Source organism: Antennarius striatus, chromosome 8 (genome assembly GCF_040054535.1).
Source record: "Antennarius striatus isolate MH-2024 chromosome 8, ASM4005453v1, whole genome shotgun sequence".
Lineage (NCBI taxonomy): Eukaryota > Metazoa > Chordata > Actinopteri > Lophiiformes > Antennariidae > Antennarius > Antennarius striatus.
The window spans coordinates 19,580,490-19,608,416 of NC_090783.1; the positions used below are offsets into that span (position 1 = coordinate 19,580,490).

At 38.3% G+C, this 27,927-nt stretch overlaps 2 protein-coding genes across 2 annotated transcripts in view; both read left to right on the forward strand.

The window, feature by feature from the left end:
- Positions 1 to 3,032: 3,032 nt before the first annotated feature.
- LOC137600619 (uncharacterized) overlaps positions 3,033 to 27,927 on the forward strand; it is a 63,378-nt gene continuing 38,483 nt past the window's right edge. The window contains exons 1-2 of the mRNA XM_068322347.1: positions 3,033 to 3,158; positions 26,881 to 26,993. Of these exons, the coding sequence (XP_068178448.1) occupies positions 3,033 to 3,158; positions 26,881 to 26,993 (239 nt within the window). The remainder of the gene's footprint in view (positions 3,159 to 26,880; positions 26,994 to 27,927) is intronic.
- ptprdb (protein tyrosine phosphatase receptor type Db) overlaps positions 26,893 to 27,927 on the forward strand; it is a 160,261-nt gene continuing 159,226 nt past the window's right edge. Inside the window, exon 1 of the mRNA XM_068320868.1 lies at positions 26,893 to 26,993. The gene's annotated coding sequence lies outside the window, so the exon portion shown is untranslated. The remainder of the gene's footprint in view (positions 26,994 to 27,927) is intronic.

A 27,927-nucleotide genomic window follows, 5' to 3' on the forward strand; every position in this document is an offset into this window, starting at 1 on the left:
GCTACAAATGAAGCCAGAAATCTTGGTGTAAAGTAATTACTGACTCAGACCTAAATTTTAACAGCCATTTAAAAGCTGTTAGTAACCATTTAAAAGCTGTAACTGTGACCCCCTGAAAAACATAACTCGAATTAAGGGGTTTCTGTCTCAACAAGACAAAGAAAACGCCTCCTGAAAACTTCCATTTTCAGTGGGCGAGATTATAGTAATGATGTCTTTACAGGTCTTGAGAAAAAAATCAATCAGGCAGCTGCAGTTAATCCAAAATGTTTCCACCAGAGTCCTTACAAATACTAGGACACTAGACTACATCACACCAGTCCTCAAATCACTTCACTGGCTTCCTGTGAGTCAAAAGATACACTTTAAAATCTTACTACTGGTCAACAAATCTCTGAATGCATGAAAGATGTATTCATTCCAAATGAAGCATCCAGACCCCTCAGGTTCTCTGCGTATTCCAAAAACCAGAATCAAACAAAGTGAAGCAGCATTTAGTAATTATGCTCTTCACCTGTGGAAGGAAGTCCCAGACTACCTGAGGTATGCTCAAGCTATCAGTTCATTTAAATCAGGGCTAAAAACATTATTACATTCCGTGTCAAAGAGGTGGCGTATTACGATTGTCAGTGTTCGTTCATTTGTTCGTGCGTTTGTTTGTTCGTTCATTTGTTTGTTTTTCCACCACATATTTTCGCAACCGTTGCAGATAGAAAGATGAAACAAAAAGCACATTACTCATGTGGCACAGGGGATGAAAATGAGATGATGACCTTGACCTTGAGAAAACTAGGTCAAGGTCAAATTTCAACTTTTGTACACTCAGGAACCGGATAAGATAGAAAGACGAGGGAGAAGGCCAGTATGAGTAAGACCATAGATCAAAGTTAGTGCTTTGATCTACCTCTGCACTAGTTTTGAATTATGGTCAAAACTAGTACATAGCTTTAACCTAACCTGAAAGGTCATAATATACACTTGTCGGGTACTACTTTCAGGGTGCCCTGAACTGCCTTGTTGACACTTTAACTATTTTATTCACTTATTTTTATCTCCATTTTTGTCTTCTAGATGTTCTTATATTATAATAATTCTTAATGGCTTTTCTCAACTTAATATATTTCATTGCCTCTATTAAGCACTTTGAATTATCTGTGCATGAATTGTGCTATACAAATAAACTTTCCTTGTTTTGTCTTCCCTCAGTCTGCAGCTGGCAAGGGTTCTGACTTTGTGGAAAACCTTCCACATCGTCCTTGTACTTAAGAAGGGATACCCCACTGAGCTCAATCAGTACGGACTGGCCGCTAACCTCCCAAGTGAAGAAGACAGTAGAATGACTGGTCTTAGAGCTCATGTGTCCTCAGGTGAGGGTTGCTTATTAGGCTCCGATTGGGCTGTCCTGTACCTCCACCACTGTGTGGTTTTCTACCTGGACATTTGGGTATATGCTGTTAGGATGCTCTTTTCTGACTTCTAGGCTGCCCTTAACATCATCCAGCCAAGGCTTCTGAAAGAGAAACTGGCTTCCATGGTTGTGGACCCTTACCTCGTGAGCCGGATCACCAACTATCTGACAGAGAAATCTCAGTATGTTCATATTAGGGCCAGCTTGTCATCAGGGGTGACCAGCAGCACGATGGCTCCTCAAGAAATTGTGCTCTCTTCCTTTCGCTTCACCCTCTACACCACAGACTTCCAAAATAACTCCGATACAGGCCACATGTAGATGTTCTTGGACAGTACTAAGAATGTGGCATTCAACAGGGAGGGTGAGGAGGGGGAGTACAGGAGAGTGGAGTCAACGGAATGAGCTTGTACTATCTCCAAGATGAAGAAGACTATCAGCAGGCCAGTATCATATATTTGACATTGTCTGGTTTGTTTCTCATAAATTAAATGCTATTTTTGCCCTGATGATGTGAACCTGTAGTCATTTCTTTTTATGAAATAACTGACAGGGTTCCCTAATGTGTCCATTCTGATTTACAAACACAATATAACTCATTTACTAAAAGCATTCCCTATTTTGCCATTTACATGTAGCATAATTACTCACCTAATATTATTTTTAACTGTGAGAAACAACATAGTTGTTTAATCAAATTGTAAAGACTGTTTTTAATCTTTTTAGTTTGTTTTGAAACACTTAAATCTTAAAGTAATGTGAAAAGAAATAGTGTTTTTCCATGAGGTTATGAGATCTGGAATAATCCGTTACACCTGTTTTGTCTGTTACACTAAGTCATAAATGGTAAATCTATTTATGGATCTGTTTTTCATCAATAAAATAATAGTCTCATTGCAGACTATTGACTATTATCAAAACAGGCAGATATTTTGCAAAAAAAACAATTATTCATTCAATTTGCAAAATATACATTACTAATTCCGCTGATGTAGTATTTGTCCCATTGAAGTACAATTAAATTACATTGCAGTTTAATGCTACATTGCCACAGGCAGGCAGTTCAACCATTCCCTGATTTAATAGCAGCTGTACAGTACCATGCCTTTATGTCCCTATGTTTTGTTAAGCTTAGTCTTACTGTACATGCAAAAGAAAAGTCAAGCATGCCAGTTCCACTTCAGAAGTGTTGCCTCTAAAGAAAAATGGCAGCACTTTTCATTTTAGTGTATGTTCCCAACATGCTGTTCTAACAGTCTTCTAGTGCCTCTGCTGCTTATTTGAATCTAAAATAACAAGGGAAGAGTTTTAGCCAGTCACAAAGGCCACTAAAGGAAAACATACAAGACTGATTTCTACCAAACCAAATTAGTAACCTGCTCAAAATCAGTGTTAGTATGTTTAAGCATTATCTTTATTGGTAATCTATTCTTAACTTTTTAAACTCAACCTTCAGCCAGTCAACCACTGTTGAATCCCAACTGTAGAATTGTGCAATATTTTTTCTGGGAAACTGCCAGACAACCTATTATACTGTTATATTCAGGTGCAATTGGTTGGACTTTGTAGGCCAGTCCCGGAACAATGGCACAAGGCAGAGGTGGTTTGGGTGCCTAACAGCGACATGATACAACTCCCAGGGGGAAGGCAGAAGTTGTTGCAGGAGGACATGCGAGCTTCAGTCAAGGAAGAGCGAACCAGCAGCGCAGTGGCCATGCAGCAGCTGGGAGCCTGGGTGAAGTGGGAACAGGTGATGGAGTGTTTCGTCACCTGGAAAGATATCACCTCACTGACTTGAATGACACGCTAACATGCTTCGTTGTAATCAAAAGTCTGACACTCCACTTTATGTTTGATTCCTCTGTTTTTCTCCATTCAGTTTCTCAGTTAATTCTACCAATAGTTAACATCAAACAGCAAAGCATTCAGAGTTCAGTGTTCAGCATTCAAAAAGCTGTTAACGCTTCCGGGCAGAAACCTAACCCGATCGATATTAAGCCCACATAGCATTAAACCCCTAACCCCATGCACATCAATACATTGCAAATTTTCTACCTGCTCAGAAGTTTGTAGAAATGTGGATGAAAGGACGTGACGTTGCAGAAGATGCACCAACAGTAAAGCCAAGAAATCCAGATGAAGTCCAACATCAGACCAAACTGTTCACTTAGTCTTATATTATAGTTATTATAGTGTAGTATTACATTATTATAATTATTTTGACATGACATTTGAAATCTTAATCTATGCGGTTTTAATGTTACGATACATTTTAATGTTATGTATGTGTGCAATTGAATAACACACATAGATGAATAACACATATGAATAACACACACATACACTCATATATATACTGAGTCACAACCTTGTATCTCTGATAAGTGACCTGATGAAAAGCTTTAATTATTTCTTAATGAAATTTTAATTACATTTTATGGGTTTTAATATGCCTTAAATACATACGAAAGCTAAAAAAAATGAGAGAGATGCATGTAATAGATGAAGAACTGGGATTGCTGGCTTCTCACCCATTAGCAGGGATGCGTTCATTCTGCATTTGACAGTGAATAATGTAATAATAGCAACATGATTACCAAGGCATAGCAATTAACAGAGTTGGCTTATGTGTCATTATAATAATTACTAGTTTCAGTAACAGTCACAGTTTGTTGTTCGTACAAATTTGGTTATTGTGGGTCAGTTCAAAGTTGCTTCCGTAAATAAAAACCATGCCTTAACGGCTAAGTAAAAATTTTAAATAGGACACATTTTTAAATGGCATTACAATACATTAATTACATAACATTTATCTAGATTAGTAAATTCTTTTCTGAAATAGATCTATTCTTAATAACTCCTTCCACATTCTGAACAGTACTGCATATTTTCTAGCTTAAGTGCTATAAGCAATTATTCAAGTTTACCACAGACATTTTAACATTTCTGCTTGGCATCATAGACAGAGGAATGATTAACAATTGGTTCATCAGCTTTGCTCCATACATTACTTAAACAACCCTGTTGCACTGATTAATTGCTCTCCTTAAATTGTGATCACTCATTCTCATACATAAGGGGGTATTAATCTAAAGAGATTTGCCTCGACATTTGTTATTAGCATGTGCTTTTCCATTTTCTCCTCTACCATCGAAAGGCTGGAGATCTATCCTCTATCACTGTGATCACTGAGCCTTAAAAAAAGAAAATTATCTTATTCAAAGTCTCAAAGGTTTTGCGCATCAATTAAAAACAAAGAAGTGAGTGTTTAGTAAATGATAGTAGATGCTGTGCTAAATGATAGTGAATGCTGTGCTACTTACATAAAGTTTTGTTTTCCAAAGTCTAAGCATCTGTTATTACTTGAACTTCTGCACAAATGTCAAGTATGCAAATGTAAAGCTATTCTATGGAGGCTTTGTTCTGGAAGGTTAAGAGATATCATGTTTGTGTAGTTCTTGTACATAGGATACAAAATAAAGAGTCATGCATTACTATTTCTGCAAATCATTCTAGCACATACAGTACAGTAAAGCTATAGTAATGTAACCACAAGAAGGCACAAGCCAGTGTCTTATTGTGCCGGTCCCAAGCCCGGATAAATACAGAGGGTTGTGTCAGGAAGGGCATCTGACAAAAAACTTTTACCAAATCAAACATGCGAATCACATATATGACTTCCATACCAGATCAGTCAAGGCCCAGGTTAACAACGACCACCATCAGTGCTGTTCACCTACAGGGTGCTGGTGAAAATTGGAATACTGTTGGTCGAAGGAGAGGAGGAAAGTGTGTTCGTAGGAAGAGAGAGAAGAGGAACACCAAGAGTATAGGACTGAGAGTAGGGACATTGAATTTTGGAACAATGACAGGAAAAGGTAGAGAGTTGGTTGACATGATGCAAAGGAGGAAGTTTTCCTGTCATAGATCTCCTTGACAATTTACTGCTTTCAAATATCACTTGACAATACAACTGTTTATGACAATCGTAAATGTCTTTTCACTGTGGCCATGTTCCTCCAACGTTCTAGTATAATGACTTTTATCGTGAAGCTATAAGAACTGCATGATTTTCAGAATAACATATGGTATTACTGTAGCACAATATCGTTGCTTACTGTATTTCAACCTTATCCTATTTTTTTCACTTGTAGTAAGTTTCAGTAACACAACAGTATCTGTTTGTACCTCATTCAAAATTACTATCCATGACAATTCCTGACCTTAGGTTGGTTAATTTGCATATCATATGCAAAACAGTTTTCTCTTTTGCATATGCTACGCAAGCACAATTTACAGAAGGTTTCAGAAGAAGCAAATTGATAGAAATGGTGTATTTTCAGTTATTATTCTTGTTTTGTCAATGTTAAAGTCAAATGCAAATTGTGAGGCTTGATTTAACTTTCAGACAAAATAATCTCGGTCTGTTGGTTCTCTGTCGGCAAAACACAGAATTTGTCAGTTTTATGATTTCAGCTTCCAAACTTAAGTTAACTTGGCTCAGAGTAACCCAGTGTAACTGTTTGGGTTTTTGTGTTTTTTGTTTTGTTTAGTTTTGTGTACCAACTATAACTGCACATCAACATAGCTGATTTCATATTCTTTATGTACCAATTGATACCCAGTAAGTTGCTACTACCTGTCCTGTTCATTAAAAACTTACCAGTACATTTTTGTGAAGTGTGTGTGTGTGTGTGTGTGTGTGTGTGTGTGTGTGTGTGTGTGTGTGTGTGTGTGTGTGTGTGTGTGTGTGTGTGTGTGTGTGTGTGTGTGTGTGTGTGTGTGTGTGTGTGTGTGTGTGTGTGTGTGTGTGTGTGTGTGTGCATCCCCTGTAGGTGTCTTATTAACTTTTCCTGTTAGTCATTGGAGAAGGACTTCTTTGGTTTTTATCTTATCTGAAAATGAATCGTGCAGATTACCGGGGTCCATTACTAATCAATACTGCCGCTGCTCTCCCTGCCAGTATGTGCATAATGTGTCCAATATTGGCTAGACCTAGAGATGAAGCTGCAAGGATCTTTTCACTTAACTAAGCTGTTTTTAAAGTCACCAGTTTAAGGCCTTATTTGATGCATGGTTAAGTGCAGTAAATTACAAAAAATTAATTGAATTTGTTTAACCCGCGGTAACACACAGGCAAACACAAGGTGCCTGTACTCATGCAAGGGGAGGTAGAGTGGCAGGCAGCTGCTGCCTGGTACACCCAAATGAGCAAGGGGGGACATGGGGGTACAGCGCCTTGCTCCAGAGGTGAGCTGACACCTCCCACTGTCAGCTCACACTCCAGGTGTTTTTGGGCGGGAGCGGGAATCGAACTGCCGATCTTGGTACATTGGACGATCCTTCTACTGCCCGCTCTACCACTGAGCCATTGCCGCCCCTGAACAAATTCCTCAGTAAGTAACATTTTTAAAAAATACATCTATTCTCTATTGTAATAGAGAATTGACAAGAAGATAATAATGTATATATAGGTATTTACAGTTTTTAGTGTCCTGTCTTCCATTTGTCCTCCTCCTCACTGTGACTTAGTGTTATTAGGCGGAAGTAATATAGGGACAAAGCCTGACAACCAACAGTTCAATGCAGTTCGTGAGACCAGGATAAGACCTCTACCTTTTCTCTTACCACATCTGTTTTCACATACAGTTTGGAAGCCCTAAATGTAAATGTAGTTATCCAAGATGTCCATATGTATCAGTGTTTCAGTGAAGCACAACAGTCTTTGATTCCAGACACGTCCTGGTTAACTCATCCATCTTGTCAGCCAGTGATCTCTGGTGGGTTTTTCTCCACAATTCCTTCAGTAAGTCTGTCGATCTTGAAAAAAAAAATGCGGATGGACTTCAGCTGATCTTGTGTTTACACAATAAGCCAAAGAATTGTTATGAGCTGAGAGTGAAAGTACCTCCATGATCACTGTAGAAAAATGAACCGTTATGTAATGAAAAATAAGAGAAAAATAATATTGAAATAAATAGTTTTTTTAAAAAGTTTTTTTGTTTTTTTTAAGTAGTTGTCAGTCATACGTTTATGAACATGGGAGTGTAGCAGGTGTTGACAGAAGGATCTCATTAATATATAAGGGCCAGCGCAGACAAACAGCCTGTTTTCTGCCAAGCTCATTTCAGCAACTTTATGACTGGAAATTCAGGACCAGGAATCAGTTTCGGGCAATATTTATCTAATACAGTGTAGGTGGGCGTCTGGGAGCCGTGTGAAAATAATTAAAAAATATATAATATGGGAACTTTAAATATGTTATCTTCATTTTCTTTCTGTTCGAAGAATGACTCAAGACAGTCAGTGATATACAGTAGTTAGATATCATAAAAGGTATTGGTCAGGAGAAATTACTTGTCTGACTAGTGAAAGTTCACAACTACCGCTTCCAGCACAAATTAATTTAGACATTACATCTTGCATGTTTAATCTGCATTTTCAGAAACTAAAGAAAGAAAAATATATGTTTTGGGGGGTTGCCATTTTCTCTCAGAAAGAAAGTAAACATGACCTTGACAGTTTACAACTCAATTTAATTTTAGCTACATGGAAGTATTCTTTCAAGATCAAGTTTTCACTAATAATACTGTTTCCGCGTACATTTTGCTCTGCTGGAGAGATGCAGTTGTGCTGAGTGATGTGCAAAACTCGATCACCCAAGGAGCCACAATTCAAGACATAGATTTTACATTCCTTTAACTGTCAAGTTCCTGCAATATTTTGACCTGAAATGTTCAAATGAAATACGTTTTCCTCAGTAAAATAAATTGATGATTCAGCTGAGCTTTGATTTTGACATACTGTATGTAGTGTATGAACTCTGTATGTACTAGTATAAATTGAATTCTAATATTATAAATTATGAGCTTCAATGCAGAGTTCATTTTACCTCAGGATAAAGATTTAAAAAAAATTTGTGCAAGATCAAAACAAAATGTCAATTTCCGGGTTTGAAATTTAAGTGGAGAAATTCATAAATTGTGAATATTTTTGTTTTGCACTTTTTTCCAATATTATATCACGGAAAAAGGGACCATCAATTTTTTTATTGTAAGTATTTAAAGCTTGCGTCCCAGGGACGCACCTGATGATTGTTTGTCCCTGTTGAAAATGTGAGTCAAAGATGCAAGGGACGCACACTAACAAGAACACTGTTAATGTATGTAATTCACTGTTGGTTAGGAGCCGTTTAAAGGAGGCTGATGAGGGTCCATGTATAGCTGACCATCCTGGATTTGAACTTGTGTGACTCATTGTGTACTCATTGCGGAATGCTGGTAGGATATGTAGTGCTGAATATGGGCGTTTTCTTTGAAAAATGTCAAATAAAAACCATAGTTATGTCTCATTTTGCTTCAGCAGGCATAATTTTTCAACTGCAGCAACACATGAGAAATATAAGTACAATGAATTTTAATTTATTGTATATGTGACTTCTTGATTTGTGTCTTTTTTATAAACAGATAGTGATATCTTTTTTTTTTTTTCAGGAGCCATTTTTGTAGACCCATACAAGCATTTACAGTATAAAACAAGAGTAAGACAATAGGAATAATGAAAACACAGGACCATCCTATCACGCCATCAACATTAAAAACAATTGTCATCCATATGAATAATAATTTTGTATCTGGAGTGTTCTCTCCATCTCTCACCCGTGGTCTACTGGGATAGGTCCCAGCAACACCCGTGACCCGCAAAGCAAAAGAAAGGGAAGATAGTAAAGGAATGAATGATTTTTACTGACATTATTTGTGATGAATTTCAAAATATCACATTAGTAGTTGTTGTCTTTTACACAAAATGTGTGATCACTGAGTGAAGATTTTATTCTATTAGTACAACGCCTTCTTTTACTAATTTGCTACTGTCCCTTATCTGGACCTCATGCAAAAGAAGCGAGGGTCATTATGTGTCCGGATGTCCTCCACGTGGTTGAGGATTGACCATTTTCTAACACGTCACATGTAATGTGCAATAAAGGAGCTTTGTGCATAATTAATTTACAGTAGCACATACTATATGGATGCTCATGACCATGGGGAAAAATACTTTTTGCAGGGTGCCACACATCATAGTACTGGGCGATGTTTTTCTCCCTGAGGAATTTTGAATTGGTAGTTGACGATCGGTAGCAATGCAGTCAAGATTAATGCCACGCTCTTCCATTATTGCCACACTCCTCAGACTCTCTTTCTCCATGTGGTAACTCCCACCAACCTTATTGCTTTGCCACCAAGAAAATGAAATAAATTGATAAAATAAATAAGCATGAGAAATTTTTAAAAATGGACATTTTAAAATGTCACTGATGATCCTTTTTACACCTTGAATTTTAACCACTCACCTGGACAAACTCAATTTTCAAAACTGTATTTGATTTGACATCCATCATTGTAAAACTGCCAAATTTTGTCAAGTGTCCTGTAAATGATGCTTTCAACTCTTCATATTAGACATAAACTTTGTGATTATGTGGCATTTTCATAATGTCACTCTTCTCTAAACTTTCCAAAATATCAAAATCATTGAAAAATTGCACTACTTCATTGATATGCAAATACCTGGAAAGTCAGCTCCCATGTCACCACCAACTATAACTTCGCTCTCCTGACTGAGCTAGTGCATCAGCACATCTTGTGAGGTTTTCCAGTGGTGAGGATCATCAGTGACAGGTTCAATAAAATCAGTGACAGGCTCAATAAAAAGTTTCCGCACGCTGGAAAAATGTATCATATTTAAAAAGTTGAAGATTCATGGACTCAGAGACCTTTTGGTAGGACATGTTTCTATATGATGCATGTAACTTGATCAGATATACTTCATACACAGAAAGGTAACTAGAATTGAAGAAAATGCAGTTTCACATTACTTACCTGTGCATTTTTTACAAAGGAACCTCCACTGAGGTGCACAGCTAAAAGGTGGAAGTTTCCAGTGCCTGCAGAAGTAAAAAATGGGCTCTGCTCCATGGACAGGAATGTTCCCAGCTTTGTGGTCCTTGTATTATATGCCATTGTGCAGACAGAACACTCAGCAAACAATTTCAAAATACAGCTTTCATTCATTTTGTACTTTTGGATCTTATCGGTGGGAATGGAGGATTCTTGTCTGTATCAAAGAAAAGGAGAAAGCATTTAGCAATAAAACAGAGTGGTATTCACTAGTGTACTCTAAACCACTACACTCTTCCAGTTGGTCTTAACATACATACAACTACTGATGTAAATAACAGCAATACTGTATTACAATGACAAATATAATCATATAGGCTATGGGAGCTCTCCCGGACAGTTAAATGTACTTCGGTTTCCATAGAGACTAAGTTTTTGTGTATAAAAGCCGTACAATAGAAACATGACAAAATAAGGAGCCAAAACAATATCACACGATATGTTTGAATATGTCTAAAAAAATTCGACAAAACTGTACAATTCACTTCCTTTCTTGCAGGACTATTATAATACATAGCACTTGTTCTAATGAACCACCACCACCACATGTGCACTTACAAACACATACAAACAACAAAATATTGAGTAACTTACAACACAACTGTTTTCTCTGACTATGTTGTAATGGACTCTGCAGGATCATAGGTGAGATCCTGCCCCTTTGGAGCTGTCATTGAAGAGCTGCCCTCTAATGGATCTTCCTCCAGCTCCTCTTCAAGGTCCGGACAAGGTCTCCTTGACGGTCCCTTTACAGGTGTTGATGAAAAATTAAAGGGGATGTCTAACAGGGATGTTCCATTAACAAAATATTTGCAGGACACAGTTGCCTGAACACCTGTACACAACAATATTTAAAAAAGAATTCTACTTAACCAACTATATTAAAATATATTGTATGGGATATGATTAATACATAGTTTTTCTACAGTTGAGTCCTGAGCAATAGCTGTGTGACCACAGTATGTGTGTTCATTAGGTTAGTCTGGCATGCCATGTCCCTTGATGCTGGTGGCTGCATCAGAATGGATGCACTTGATGTGCTGGTCTGTATATACAGTATAAAAAAATACTGTATAAAGGTTAATAGGCCAACACTCAGGAATGTCTGCATTGTTCACCATTACATGAGAGACCTGTATGTGTGTGAAGGTTCTCATTTATCTAGGTCATCGTTATCCATCCATTATATTCCAACAATCATTGCATATGATGGTGATTGGAGAGTGTCAATGATGGTCTTTGAATTATGAATTTCAAAGACGCCATTCAGCCCTTGTATGCTAATAGTGGTGATAAGTATGAGCCCATTCACATGGATCTGCTGAGTAGTTCTTTGGGTGAGTTTTGAAAGGACCTGATTGTAAATATAGTGCGCCCTCATTCTTTGCGGTCAATGCTTTCCAAGAACCACACATGATTAACGAATTCCGCGACAAACTATTTGTTACTATTTATGGTAATTTAAACCTGTATGACCCACCCCATGCTGATACTGAACCACCTTCTATCTGTATTACCTTTTCCCACACTCTTATCGACTGTTTAAAGCACTAATGTGTCTCACGTAAGCCCGAGACACATACAGTAACGTGACTGCCTACCAAAAATCTGCAATGAGGTGAAGTCGTGATTAATGTGCGAATGCGTGAGGGCGCACTGTAGTCAAAATATAATGTCAACATAGTAATATCATGTGTCTGAAGTATCTGACTAACTGGGGAGGATTTCTAACATACACCAGATCCTTTTGTTTTTCAAACCAAACAGCACCTTCATTCTAAGACGGGTCAACCCAAAAGAACCCACAGCATACAGTTAGAAGAGCAACCTGGTGTGTGCAGTTAAAAGCAGCGAGGAATGCTCAGGCGTTTGGGAAACCAAACATCCACTCAACAAGGGCATTACTAAACACAGACGAGCCAATTCCTCAGTGCAGAATTCAGCGGTCTTCCTTCATCCCAAGAAAGATGGACACCAATCTCAGGAAACCAATGTTCAGATTTTTGACATGGAGTACAGATGGTTGAGGAGTGAAAAACATCTACGAAATCATCATTCACCTGTTTACGATCAGGTCCTTTCAAAACTAAAGGAAACATTCAGCAAATTCAATGATTGAGCTAATGCATTCAAGCTCTAAAAATGTAGTCCTTATCGGTAGTCTCCAGTCATCTATACGAATCGGTAGTCTCCAAGCATCTATAAATATTGGTAGTCTCCAGTCATTTATCGGTATTGGTAGTCGCCAGTCATCTGTACTTCTGCAGACATTTTAGTGGGGCAGCCAAGCTTCCTCATAATGCTATTAACATGAAACTTGCTTTAAATGCTGCTGCCGAGTGGACTGAAGTAGAGCTATCTAGTTAGCGAAACACAAACTGATATTGTTCATGCTTATAGGCAACTGTAAAATGTGGTAACACTAAGTTGTGGCCTGGTTGCAGTTTCAGGGTCCCGTATGGTTGGGAGTAATCCTTTTATGAGGGTCAGTGTTGAGGCAAAGCCATTTTTGTACTGACCCTCCTTGCTGAAACAAGCTGAAGTGAAGTGGTTCACACAAAGCAAACAAACTTGCAGGCAATGTAGCTGGCACATTTTCATTAGAATGAAATGTAACCACGGTCTCTTCTATTCTTCTTTGGCTGGGACATAAAAGAATCTGTACGATCAACAACTGAGAAATTGTCTAGCTCTGACGGGAACCATTGCGCAGATTGCTACCTCAGCCCTGCATACAGAAAAATTCACCTCTGGGATGAAAACCCTTTAAAAAAAAATATATATATATATATATACACAGTATACACAGTATATACAGTGTATACTATATATATATATATATATATATATATATATATATATATATATATATATATATATATATATATATATATATATATATATATATATATATATATATATATATATATATATATATATATATACTGTATATACACACACACACTCACACACACACACACTGGCAGTATGGAAAATGATCATTTGGACATGATGAAAACGAAAATAAAATAAACATGTACAGTGAGGGGAGGGTGGGTGGGGTCGGTGTATGGACAATGATTATGGTTTTGTAACGTTGAGGTATAGCCAGCGGGCAGAGCATCCCGGTCTGACCCACAACTGGCATCGGCGAGGAACGTGAATGTATTAATGAATGAATGAATGAATGAATGAAGATATAAACTTTATGACTCATAAAGAAAGAAACAGACTAACAAATATCCAATTGTCAAGCATATTTATGAACGTGTCTTCGACGTGGAGCTGTTATATGTCAGAAAGTAGCCGTCCATTCTGTGTATACAAGCAGACACGGGTCACAGACACTAACATCACAGTGGTTTTTGTAGCAGGTAAACACCCCACGGATAGAAAAAGTTTCGGGTACAGCATCCAGACGACAACGCATACCGGCGGATCAAACTTTTCTTTGATCTGCGTTTTCGTCCCAGATATCTGCGTTGTCATGTGGACGAAAGGCATAACCGCAACAAAAAGCCTCTCTGCCCGATAACTTACACCATATTGTTCATATGATTCCTTCTAGCAGATGCACCATGATTGGTTGGGTGCTGTGATTGGTTGGGCGCTTGATTGATAGGTAGTGGGTGGAGTTAAAAAGCGTGACAGCGTGACGTTTTCAAGAGAGCTTACTCAAATATATAGGTGGGGAGATATACAGTATATATGTACATATAGGTCTAACTGGTATCTATATATGAGATGTAGCCTGATTGGGGATGGGAAGCAGGTGTCTGTAGCAGCACAGGTGACAGGAATGAGTGGATGAATGGGTTTACTTTAATTTCTATTTTCCCTAAATTGAGCTTTTTATAGATATTTTATGTCTATGAACTCTTTCAAAATTGTACACAAAAAGTCCTGTCTAATCTATTATTTCTTCATTTCTTATTTCTTTGCTATTTTCCCATATGTATATTACAATGTGCAAGCACATTTAGAGCAATCAAAAAGCCAGACTAATTTCTTGTATGTACACACACATATATTTCATAAAGCTGAATTTGATTTTGTTTTTGCAGAATGACAGCTACCAATTAGGCTGTAAGGCTTTGTCATTTAACATTAAACCCTTTCTTTTTCTTTCTCTCTAAATCAGCTGAGTGCAGGTTCTGTGATGATTAAGACTGAGAGGGACTGTTCACTGGAGACCATGCACACACACTGCCACCACAGCCACCTGCTTATCATGAACGAAGTCTTTGTGATTGACACAACTATCTCATTTGCCTTCCCGTCACGACCAGCGAACACCATGGCCAAAAAGCAGTGACCTAGTCTGTTTGATGAGAGCCAATAATAACCTTGATTTTGAAGTGGTCCCAGAGAGGAGTTTTAAATTTTGGTAGGAGTTGCAAGTCACCTCAATTAAATTTGCTCCCAGTGGCAAAGTCCAGTCAGCAACACTGACATCCTGTTAAGCACATATGAAATACTGGTATACAGTTTACTAGCCCTTCACCTTCTTAATGACCCTTTTGTATTTCTGTTGAGTTTTGGAAACTGTCCAGTTATTTGCATTCTTAAAAACTGTGCTTCACATTTACAAAAGACAGACATTTCAAGGATGAGCAAAGAACTGCTACCATCCCAAGCTAACTGTCATATTATGAATCACCTGCGCAGTGATTTCAGAAAATTCATTCATTTCAAATATTATCAACTCTGCTCTTCTAAATATTAGGATTATTTTCATGTACATAATGTCCTGTTCTCCAAATTACAAAATCTGTGCGAACAATCCTCCAAATATATTTCTGCTCCTTAGACCAAAAATTGAAATCTTCATGTTGACACATAATAAGAGTTTTTTGGGTTTTTTTTTAAATCAAATCTAGTTGTATTTTTATGATCACATTAAATTTAGAAGTGTACTACAGGCCCCACATCATACAACATCCACTTCTATTCATGTACAATCTGTAATTGGTGTTTAAATGGTAAACCAATTCAAAATAATCACTTCGTTTTGCATTGTAGTTACTGTGCTGTTTTGTTGCTTTGTTTGTTGCAGGAAAGTGAAGGCTATGAGTGCAGCTGCAGGCTAGCATGTTGACAGCTGTATGCTAATGGCCTTGTTTGTGACATTGAAATCAAAGCAAGTCTTATTCTGGTCAGTGCTTGCCTTAAAGCTGTCAGTTTTAGGAAAACAGGTGAAGAGAGCAAGACAAATAAATTTCTATTGTTATTGATAAATAAGCTCAAGGGTTGTGTCTTTAAGATTCATGCTAAAAAAGTTTTTTTTGTTTTGTTACAACCATTCTAGACAAAAACAAACAAAAAGGGCTGATCAAGTATAATCTGGTAATTAATCATGGTAAAATATCACATTTTATGGAAAACAAATCAAGTTCATTCATAATATTATATCTGTCTGTTTGACTTTTTGTCATCTTGTCTTACTGAGTGTCTCTTGTCTGTCCGTATTTAATCCGCCTACCATAAAAGCGATTCATCTGATTTACTTCATAATCATCATGAGTTGCTGGATGCCCAAGGTAATTAACTTTATTACAGTGTGGATGTGTGATGCACTCCACATAAATATGTTTATAATGAACATAAACAGTGCTTTGTGCTGAAAAAGAGATTTATTGAAATAAGTGACGTTATCAATCAAAGCAATGGCACAATGCCAAAATGGCTGTTCCAAGTCAAGAACGCCACATTATTTTATATGGCCCGCGAGATCATAAAAGTCAGTATCTAAAAATAAGTACCGGTAGGTCAAAAGCATCAAAACTACATTTCCCACAATGCATTTAAAAAAACATTTCGAATAAAGTTAATGTCATAACTTTTGTTTGATGTTATTTTTCTTCATTCACTTGAATAGTTTGATCCCCTGATTGATGTAGTTCTGTGGGTTTTATAACCTGACAAATTAAAGGGATTTATGTTCTAACAGAGACACAAACAATCATTTTTTTCTGTGTAACTGTAATATTTGTTACTTGAATCAGTAATAAATTCCGAGATATTTATCGTTACGCAGTAGTTACATTTATTTTACATTACATTGAGTTAGTTACATTTATAAGCTCCTTCTGGCCCTTTGAGATCACTCATTATACTGATGTGGCCCTCAGTGAAAATGAGTTTGACACGCCTGATCTACAGTAAAATGTGGGTGTATTTTAAACAGAAATCCAAAAGATATGGTGTGCATTAAGTGCCTCAAACTGGACATGTCTTAGAACAGCCTCTATGTGAACACTTCAAGGGTGAAACAAATCAGTTTAAATATACACAAAGTGTTTCTTAGTGTCACTTACACATTTAAATTTTCAAAATGTTTGTTCATCAACAGCAATGTTTGCACAGTAGCCATTGACATCTCTCATAACATGTTGGGTGTATTTAAACAGGAAATGAATGTTATTTATTACAATGTGAGCTCTGCAAATTGGAAATGTTTCAACATAGTATGACACATCAAGATATCACTGCATATTTCCTATTTAAGGAAATGTTTTTTATCAGGATTTCATTTTATATTTTTCAAATTAATGGACACCACCTGTACTGCATAAGAAAAAATACTGACAGCCTTTCCGAATTCTTTTCAATGAGTTGAGATACACTGAACTTTTAATAAGCAGAGGAAGAGCTCCTTCTGCAGAAGCGAGGACAAGACTTCAAAACTAAGTCCAGAGTGAAAAATTCTGACCTTTGTCTGATCTGTACTCAACACATCATATTGCCACAAGTCAATTTTACCACTGGATGTCCCCTATAGCATTACCAGCATAATATTATCACATAGAAAGCCACAGGCCAAATAAACAGCCCAATCAGAAAAATGCATTTTTAGAGCAGATTCTGCATTAACATGGTAAATAAAGACAAGTTTCCTCAACTGGTGCTGCAGAAGAAGTCATCATCCACTATATTTTTTTCTGAATGTTTTTTCCACCTGTTTTGATGCTTAACTTTGCATTCTTTACTACAGATTTTCTCTTTGAATCTGTTTTGCTGCTTGTTCCTTTTTTCTTTGTCATTCTCCTTCAATTCCCCATCTTCTTTATCTACATCTCTCCTTTCTCTTCCCCATCAATCTATGTAGACTGTGTGATATGTAAATCCACAGACAGCTGCTCTGGTTCTCAGAGTTTTGATTCAGCAGTCAACGTAATTAACGACAACTGCGATCTGTGACTCATCCCAAACTAGGTGAGAGCAACTCAGTCAGCCAATATACATTCTCCTTTCTGTCATCATGGTCCCTTCTGTCTCTCTTGAACACACAGACATATTTTACATGATAGTTACTGAGAAATGCTTCCACACCTCCTTCCACACATGTGAATGAGGAGACCACCCTTCTTTGTCTAGGTCTTCCTTCATGATTTCACCATATCACCTTCCACAATTTCTTCTTTCACCCCTCCTCCCAATGTTCAACTCTACAAGCAGTAACTCCTCTGCTGTCCTGCCCTCTTTCTCCCAATGACTACTTATCTCTTCAACGGGGATATCAATTAACATTGGAAAGTGGGACCTTAATGCCCCTAGAGAATTAATGCATAACATCTTAAGCCACAGAGAAAGGGTCCAATGAGCTCATTTTTTCCCTTCCTTGTGTATTAGTCTTACCATTGCTATATCACAAAAGAAATGATTCATTTCCACTTCCTGGATCTGAGCCACTTTCTGTTTATTCACAGGCAGTAGTTCTTTAGTGACATTTTTATTATCTAGGTATGTCTCTGCATACTTACTGCAGTATGCCGCATATTTTTTAAAAGAGCAAAAAACATATGTATGTTAGAAATTCCCCAAACTATGATCCTTTTGTGAACCTATGCTAATTGAATATGGAGTCGAGTAGAGTAGAGTGGAGTAGAGTAGAGTAGAGTATAACATTATTTATCCCTTAAGGAGGTTCCGTCAGGGAAATAATTGTTTTCGTCGCACACAGCACAGTGTGTACACAAAACACAGAAAAAGCACACAGAAAGCACCAGCACATAGAAAGTAATACAACACCAAATAGAAAGAGTAATAAATAACCCATCAAGAATATATAAATATAAAATCATAAATAGGCATAGAAATAAAAAAATAAACTGGCCTGGTTAAGTATGGGTATAGTGAAATGTCTATAGTGTTTGTATTGTTTTTGCTGTATTGTCCTCTGTCATCCCTCAGCTCTCGTGTGATCTTTCTTCTTCATCAACTCCCCCAGAGAGGAGTTGAGCAGTTTAATGGCTCGGGGGATGAAGGAGTTCTTCAGTCTGTTTGCCCTGCATGTTGGAAGGCGCAGCCTCTGGCTTCTCAGGCTTCTCTGGTTGTTGGTAACGGTGTGCAGAGGGTGGCTGACATTGTCCATGATGTCCAGCAGTTTGTCCAATGTTCTCTTCTCTGCCACCGTTGCCAGAGGGTCCAGCTTCATCCCGACCACTGAGCAGGCCCATCTGATCAGCTCCTCCGGCCTGGAAAGATCTGCCTTGGTCACGCTCCCTCCCCAACACACCACAGCGAACGACAGGATGCTGGCCACCACAGACTGATAAAACATCCAAAGGAGCTTCGTGCAGATGTTGAATGCCCTCAGCCTCCTCAGAAAGTACATCCTGCTCTGTGCTTTCTTGTACAGCTGCCTCATGTTGCTGGTCCAGTTCAGCTTGTTGGCCAGCCACAGCCCAAGATATTTATAGGTCTGCACAATCTCCACCTCCTCCGTTCCTATTAGAACTGGTCTAGGTTGGGGTCTGTCCCTCCTGAAGTCAATGACCAGCTCTTTAGTTTTGGAGGTGTGAGGTGAATATGTGCTTGGACTGGCATTTTCTAACTAGTTATACGATGAAACAAGCATGAATTACTCAGGATGAAATGCTATGGCTTTACTTCAGTTCATTCCACACTAATACACTAGAATATCTAGACATTCTAGCCTGTTACAAAAATGATAAAGCGAGAGGGACACACATGTATCATTTCAGATGCCTGTGCCATTTTTCAGAAAGTAGCTGAGGTATTTACTGAGTATTTGGCAATTCAATCCATAGTCAAGTATTGTCTTGAAAACAAAAGCCTGTTCATACAGAGGCCTCAGTACATGCACCTGGAATTTGCGAACACCACTCTTCCATTATGGAGGTAACAATGTGAATTTTCACATTTACATTATACTATGTGTATATATATATATATATATATATATATATATATATATATATATATATATATATATATATATAAAATACACATCACTGGATAAATATAACCATTTCATTTATTTTTTCCATTTTTGATTTTTTTTTCTTTTATGATGGCAAGTGAGGCCGGGCATTTAGTAAAATTTATATTCTGTGTCTGAAATGGACTATAACATGATGATCTGGCTGGAAAAGCTAAAAATAATTTTTAAAAAAAAAAAACTAAAGCCAGAGTTTAACTTTAGATCAATCCCATGTATCAACTGTCCCATGTGATAAGCTTTTTCTTAGCAGACAGAATGACTTATCATAGAGCAATACAGATTGAACCAATTAAATGAGCATTAACCACTGTATTTAAGTGTCCTATAAACAAGGATATTATGACAGTCTGCAAAACCACATAACACAATGACATTGAATGGAAATCAATCAGTCAATCAGTCAATCAATTTGCATTTGTATAGCCAAAAATCTTAAAGTAGATTTGTGTCAGGAGGCTGTACACTCACACAGGCACACAGGCAATCCTCTGTCAGACCCTTGATTCAGGTGAGGAACAACTCCACAAAAATTAAAAAAAAAAAAAAAAAAACAAGGGAGAAAAAAATAAATCAATGTCAGGAAGAGCCTCAGAGGAGGGATCCTTTTCCAAAGTGGACAAATAAACAATAGAAGCCATGAAGACAGAGCAATTAAACAAAATCACATATAATATGCATAAATTGTAAAATTATACAAAATATCTAATGATTTGGATGACCTCTGCCTCCTGCAGTGGCAGTGTTGGAATAGCACTGTCTGTATCAAGGCATACAGAGAAAGAAAATATCAGATAGGTGGAGATTCAGAATTAGTTAATAATATTAATAAGCTGTTCATTTTTTACTGTCATTTGTAAAACTGTGTTCATGAAAAGAGGGTTACTTGTTCCATCTCTCACAAACATTCCGGAGTGAATTCAGGTGCTGTATTTGGAAAACGAAATGACTGCTAAAGTACAAAAGCACAAGTCTCACGGCGTCTCTGCATTATAACTGTTAGATGTAACCAGCCTATGATTTATAACTTTTACATCCACTTGGCAATTTTCTGTCCTCAAACTTTTAAAAAAAATCTTCACCACTTTTTTTGTAATAACTTTTGTTCATGGGGGTGGCAGTGGCTCAGCGGTAAAGCGGGTCGTCCAATGATCACAAGATTGGCATTTCAATTCCCGCTCCCGCCCAGCCACCCTGGAGCGTGAGCTGACAGTGGGAGGTGTCAGCTCACCTCCTGAGCACTGCCGAGGTGCCCTTGAGCAAGCCCCCCCCCCTACACACACACACGCAAACACACACAAATTGCTCATTCGGGGCGCACCAAAGATGGAGCTGCCTGTCACTCCGCCTCCCACTTCTATCTACTGTACGCTTCTTGTGTATGCTTGGTTGTTTCAGGGGCCTGTACACTAACATCAATGCATGTTTACTAACATACTAAACCATGAGTGAACAATAATTTCCCAAAAAGGGATTATTAAAGTGTATTTCATTTAATTTCAGTTACTATGATATACAATACACTGTTGTTGTATTACAACAACAGTGTATTGTATATTGTAGTAAAATGAGGACAAGCTCCCTGACCGGTCTATATTGCGGGGGTTGAAGTTGAGACTATAGGCAGCGACACGGACCTCGGGCTGGTAAATGGAGACATACTGTGCTGTTCCAACAACCACTTCTGCAGGAAGGTCTAAAGAAGACCCTTCCTGAGGAGACTGTGATAAATTAACAACTGCAGACTATATTCCATTAGTCTGTGATAGCCAGCATCCTGTTTTATGTTGTGATGTTCTGTGGGGGCTGTACCTCAAAGACTTCTGGACAGTCTGGACAAACTGATCAGGCAAACTGGCTTTGGGGCTGACATGAAACTGGACTCCCTGGTGACAGTGGAAGAAAGGAGGACACGGAACAAACTGCTGACTGTTGTGGATGATGCCAGCCATTTCTGCAAACTGTGGTCTGCAACAATACGAGTCAGATCAGATCGCTGCTCCTGAGGAGAAACACCAACAGACTGAAAAATTCCCTTGTACCCCATACCGGCAAACTGTAGGACTCCACAGTAGGATAGGGACTGTGGAAGTGTAGGTCGTATTTATTACTTTTCTTTCCTTTGGAAATTACTGTTGCGACTTGCATATGTAGTATATATATATATATATATCCATCCATCCAGCCATCCATTTTTTTCCGCTTTATCTGCCGCAGACGGTGACGGGGAGCTGGAACCTATCTCAGAAGGCATAGGGTATGAGGCGGGGGACACTCCGAGCATGACACCAGTGCACCACGGAGCTAGTATATACAGTATAGGAAAACAAAAAGGGATTTATGTACACTTCATTTGTTTTTTTGCAATTCTGTACACTGCATTTTGTATGTTTGCACCACTTTTGATCTGTCTATCTATCTGTCTGTCTGTCTGTCTGTCTAATGGAAATGGAAATAGCGGTTGAATTTTAGAGGGATCAGGTCAACTCAGGAGGTCTCTTGTGTTACTGCATGAAATTAACAGTTCATTTGAGGTGGAAATCGTAGAGCTCAAAGTCCTCAAGATTAATTATTTTACCTCAGTTGAAACATACAATCATTATTTTCTTACACCTTCAAAACCACAGCAATGTGACCTGTGTTTTGAAGGTTAACTTAGGTGTCTTTTTTATACGATGTCAGGGTTTAAAGTTCAACAGGGAAATTATACGATCAATTTCTAAATGTAGACACAGTTGGAAGGTGATGACCTTTGTTGACAGCAAAATATACCAGCAGTTATTGATGGCGTTACTGATATTCCAAGGCATTTTAAAAAAGGAACACTTGAATTTCATTCTCACCCTTTGCTTTTGCCCTCTTGCCCTCTTGCAAACAGACAAGCAAAAGTAGTTTTATGGGAATTTATTTTTTGGGAGTCCCAATAAAGTGATTTGTGTTGATATTTAATTTTTGTCTTCTTGGTTCTCTAAATAGAATACGCCCACAAAACACAGAACACTTTGCTTTAACCTATGCACCAATAATGTGGTCGAGGGGGTTGAGTTAAACCGCTGTCTCAGAAATAAAATTCAAAACCAATCAGACCTGATCCCATACATATCCATTATACTCTAAAATGGATCAATAGTTACAAGGTCTGCAGCTCATCACTCTGGGACAGTCAGCAGAGGAAGTCCTAATCTATAGGAAAAAGGCTGACCTCCAGCGCAAGCTTGAGGGGGAATGTCTTCTGAAAATATGGATGATTATCCAGCTGGATAGGATTTATTTGGATATGTGTATGATTAAGTCTCTAATGTTTCTCTTTGAACACAGTCGTTCAGCAGATGGGAGGTGTGTGTGTACGTGTGTCTGAGAGAGAGAGAGAGAGAGAGAGAGAGAGAGAGAGAGAGAGAGAGAGAGAGAGAGAGAGAGAGAGAGAGAGAGAGAGAGATCAAGCAAGAGAGAATGTGAATATGCGTTGTCTTTTTCCCCCTGTATGCTGCTTGAAATGCTTTTTTCCTTATTTAAACCATGTTGCTTTGGTACCCCCTGAGCTTTCAAACCCCTGGGTGGTCGATATGGCCTAGTTTTTGAATTTCCTGCTGCACACAGAGAGGCACACAAACAACTGGCACACATACAATTCACAGTCAGCCCCACTCGTGCAGTACGCACACACTCACAATCGCAAAGCTTGTAAGCCACTTGACAGAACATGTATGACGGTGCTTAGTTTTTATACGCTTTTCATTCCAGAGAGGACAAGAAAAGCATCTGAAGAGACAGAAGGGAATGATGAAAGAAGGGAAAAGGCAAGAGAAGAGGAGATAAGGAGGGAGAAAGTGAAGAAAGAAGAGAAGGGGAAGAAAAGGAGTGTTGAAATATAATAATATGTCACAGTATATTGAACTGAGCCAACTCACATGCTGTGAGTAATCTTTTGGGGGCTTTTTTTTTGTTGTTGAACCAGTTGTAGCATTAAAGTATAACGCCAAATATTTCCTGGTGTCTGGGTTGTCTTATCACTGTCCAAGTGGTGGCTAATTAAGACAAAGGTGAGAGCTGTATGCCTGTACATAGCTTTAATAGTTTTCCAATAGATCTTTTTAAATGTCATTGTGTAAGGGATTGATACTCTGACCAACTGAGTGATTCGATCAGCGTTCACAGGTAACTTCAGCATTAAGGACTGTTTAATCACATCAACTGTATTACAAGGTGTTCTGTATGCACAAAATTGCACAAAATAGCACCTAAAGTGAACACTAAGTGTCTACAGCATATAAATCTTCAAACAACAAAATTGTTTACACTAATAAGGCAGAGCAGGTGAAAACTGTCAAGATAAATGCATATTTCGTAAGAAATATGGGTAAAGAACTTTGTCTTGTTCTTTGAGTGAATTACAGGTACATATAGTGAAAGTAGACTCACGCTGACAGATGGAAAGAGATATAACAGCAGGCGCATTGTAATAACATCTATCACCTTGAAATCCAGGTTTAGACAAAAATCTACTGTGGCATTTAGTCCCACTGTGTCTTAAACGAACCACTCTGAAGATTTTACAAGGAAAGTCTGAAAGTTTAAATTCAAAGAATAAAGGCTTCATAACATCCACTCCTGCCATTCTTTATGAACTCCACTGCCTGTCCTTTGCAAGGAGAAATTAAATAAACCATCTGATTAAAAAAAAATGTCCGACGAGTCAACTCATTGATAGAAGATATGTAGGGGGTTGGTTTGTTTAACCTTGCTCTCTGTCAGTAAACTCTTTAACGTGGTTATCATCTGGTTACATAAAATGTCAGCTGAAAACTCTACAGTGCAACACAGATCAATATCCTAAAATGTATGCAATGATGGGCATATAAAAACAAGATCTTGAATGAACTCGTACTGCATGTGTACACGTGGATACACAGAGATGCTCAAGTACACAACTGACACAAACACTCAGCACATATTTCATCCCACGTGCACTGTAAATAGAGAGCAGGATGTTGCATTCATTTGGGTGCATAACCAAACAAGAGATGCTCCTAGAAAGACAGCGAGAGAGCAAGAAATGGGGGGTGAGAGAGACCAAGAGGATGGAGACAGAAGCAGAGAGACAGGAAAGGACAACTACTGTAGTAGGTGGACAAATGAAGTGGTGGAAAGCAGGAATGAATTATGAAAATATAGAATCCAACCCTTATTCTCCTCCTCATTTATTCTGTTTTCTCATCCTGTCCATGACAGGAAAGGCAGCGTAAGAGACTCAAGGATCTCATCATGAACTTTGCTCTTTTATTACTTCCTCCATGCATCTGCACTCCTCTCTTCCATTGTTTTTTTACTATGTTCTCCCTTTACTCCCCTCATGCAGGAGAGTGTCCAGAAGTCCGTCATTTTCTTAACAGGAGCAATCACACATGGAGTCCCCATTTAATAAGAGAAGGGATATTCATTATTGGGACTTAAAGCTTTCTGCCTGAAGAATATCCAGAATTTTTGACATAGCTGATTAAACTGATTCAACATAGAAAACAAACCATATTTTGTTTTCTATGTTGAATCACTTTAAAAATGAAGCCTTACACCTACACATTTTTGTAGCTTTCGACACTTTCATTGTACTCCTGCAATGATGTAACATCTGATCATAGGACAGATGTCACTTATGCTCAGTTAAATTTATGCACCTTGGCTTTGGATGTGTGAACTGATGTAGGAGCTCTAGAGGAGATGAGAAAGTGTCATTTACATTGTTCTTTATATAACATGTAAAACTTTTTATGCATTCATAAAGATGTAGACTGATACTGTACAAGCTCAGTTGTTAAAGACATCATTGTTTAAGTACGCTTTGCGTGTGTTTGTCATGATATAAAACACAGTTTTGCTGCTTTTGCGATGTGGATGTAGTGTCATGTTTCTTTGCATGATTTTCTTTTTCTTGTCTCCACACTCAGACTTTATGGAGATTGTACAATCATAATGGGTTTATTTCGTAGGTGTTGGCCCAAACAATGGCCACACTCATTACATATGCTATTTGTGGTGTGAAATTGTCCCAAGTTAAAAAAAAAAAAAAAAAGAAAAGAAAGAAAATCATTACATTGCGTTCTGTTTATTTCTCTAGGTAACAGTTGAATTTTGTGGCCATCTACTGCCTTTAATCCATTCATTCATTTTACCCTATGCATTTGAAATTTAACATTGCGTTACTGTACCTCTGCAGAAAGTAACATTAATCCGCTTCAGTACATTCACCACACAGGGAAGGAATCTTGAATTTGTGGCTTTCACAAAATTAATGTGGGTTATAAACACTGCCAGCACTATAAGTCTCTTGAGATCCCCCGCTGCCGAAGGTAAGTCTGGATATGAGCCAAAAAGTCCCAGGTCAGCTCTTTGAAAGCATTTTTGAGGAGGCTACTTTACCTTGAACAGCATTAAGAAAGTTTGATGCAGTTTGAAGTTTTCAACCCAGCAGCTTGTATTTCTTGCATTTTTTTCCAAATGAATTATCTTTGATTAACAAAGTCGAAAGCGAATCTACAACATTTTCAGCAGGTCGTGAATCACTTTCTCTCTTCCTGTATGTGTGTGACAGGACCTAGTCTTGTCTAGTCTTTCCTTTCCTACTTACTATAAGCCTCAGGGCACTGCATGTGGACTTTACCAGCATCATACCATACTGTAGCCGCAAACAAGCCCTTCCGAGTGCATCAGTAAAATTTCGAGTTTTTTTTTATTTTTATTGTGTTTTGTTTTGTTTTTTTCTCAGTGCATTGGTGGTTTGTGTTTCATATATTGACCTAGTTGAATAACTTTAAAGTGAATGTTTGTTTAATGCAATACTATAAATTTTGCTATCCCACAACCCCCTCCCACCGTCTCTCTCTCTCTCTCCCTCTCTCTCTCTCTCTCTCTCTCTCTCTATTTCTCTCTCTCTCTATTTCTCTCTCTCTCCCTCCCTCTCTTTTCTCTCTTTCTCTCGCTCTCTCTCCTCCAGAGCTTATCTCGGTGCGCATCGTCAGCATCAGTTTGAAGTCAAATCTGACAGCCGGTTGCCCTGCCTGGTCCTTTTTTCTTCCTTCTCTCTCACCCTCTGGTGGTCAGCCCCGTCTCGTTGAAGAGGTAGACACACGGATTATTCAACTAATCTTGTGTATAATTATTGATACACTTTTTTGGAGCGGTCGGTGACTCAGTGGTGTGAATGGTGTGAGATGAGAGTACGTGAGACTGACGCGCTTTATTCTCAGTGGGGTCTCATCATCTTCTTGTCTTTGCAGTTCAGTCGGGACTATGGGAGCGCGCTTCTGATCGCTGTCTTCAACTTGGGGCGAAGAAAGACGGGAAACTCCTCGGGATTCTCCGTACACCGAGCTCTCATCTGCATATCCTGGTGAGTACTCTTTGGACAAAGACTGCTACTTGCTCTGATACACTTGAACACTTGCGTTTTCTATACAAACAGTGGGAAATGTAATTTGCCGCACGTTTTTTGAAACGAGCGTGCGTCTGAATTCCCTTTGCACTTTTATCCTCTCTTGAATGATCACAGTTAAACTGTTTAAGAGGCATTAGGTGGTTTTTTTTTTTTTTTTTTTTTTGCTCCAGGAGCTCCAAAATAACAGCGTGGTGCCACAGCCGTTCCCCTTTTCTTTTTGTTCCCCTTTTCTTTTTTCTTTTTCTTTTTTTCGTTTTTCATATTCCCATGACAGGGAAGTTCTCTCGTATTGTGCATAGTAATTAAATGTGGTCATTTGTCACAAATTAAATGTCGGTAATCCTGTCACGGGGCGAAAACAGCAAAATACTGCTGGGCTGGGGTGAGGAATTGCGGGGGAGATTAGGTGAGAGGGGTGTGAGAAGAAGGAAACAATTGAGGGATCCCTCAGGGAAGCGCTGCTTCCCTCCTTTTTTGAGAGGGATTTTATTAGTCTTTTATTTCTCAACAATGATGACATTGTCTGATATTCTTCTAAAGCCTCTACTTAATATGCTTTTATTGGCAGTGCTCTTACTCCAACGCGCACACACGCATGAATATATTTATATCACTAGTGACATCCAACAGTACTTTTGGCTGCTGTAGGCTGAAATCTATGGTGCTTTTATTGTCCTGTTTATCAATTAAGCTTGTCTATAATGGAGAAATCACACTTCCTCCAACATAAAACATTACTCTCCCACACACCATCCGTTAGCTTCTCACATCCCACATAGCCATACTTGCTGTCCACAGCTGATTATCTGGTTATGTGCCACCATTTGCACTAATAGAGTCCCTACTTTACGAAATGACAACTCGATCTGTCAGTTCATGCTCAACACTG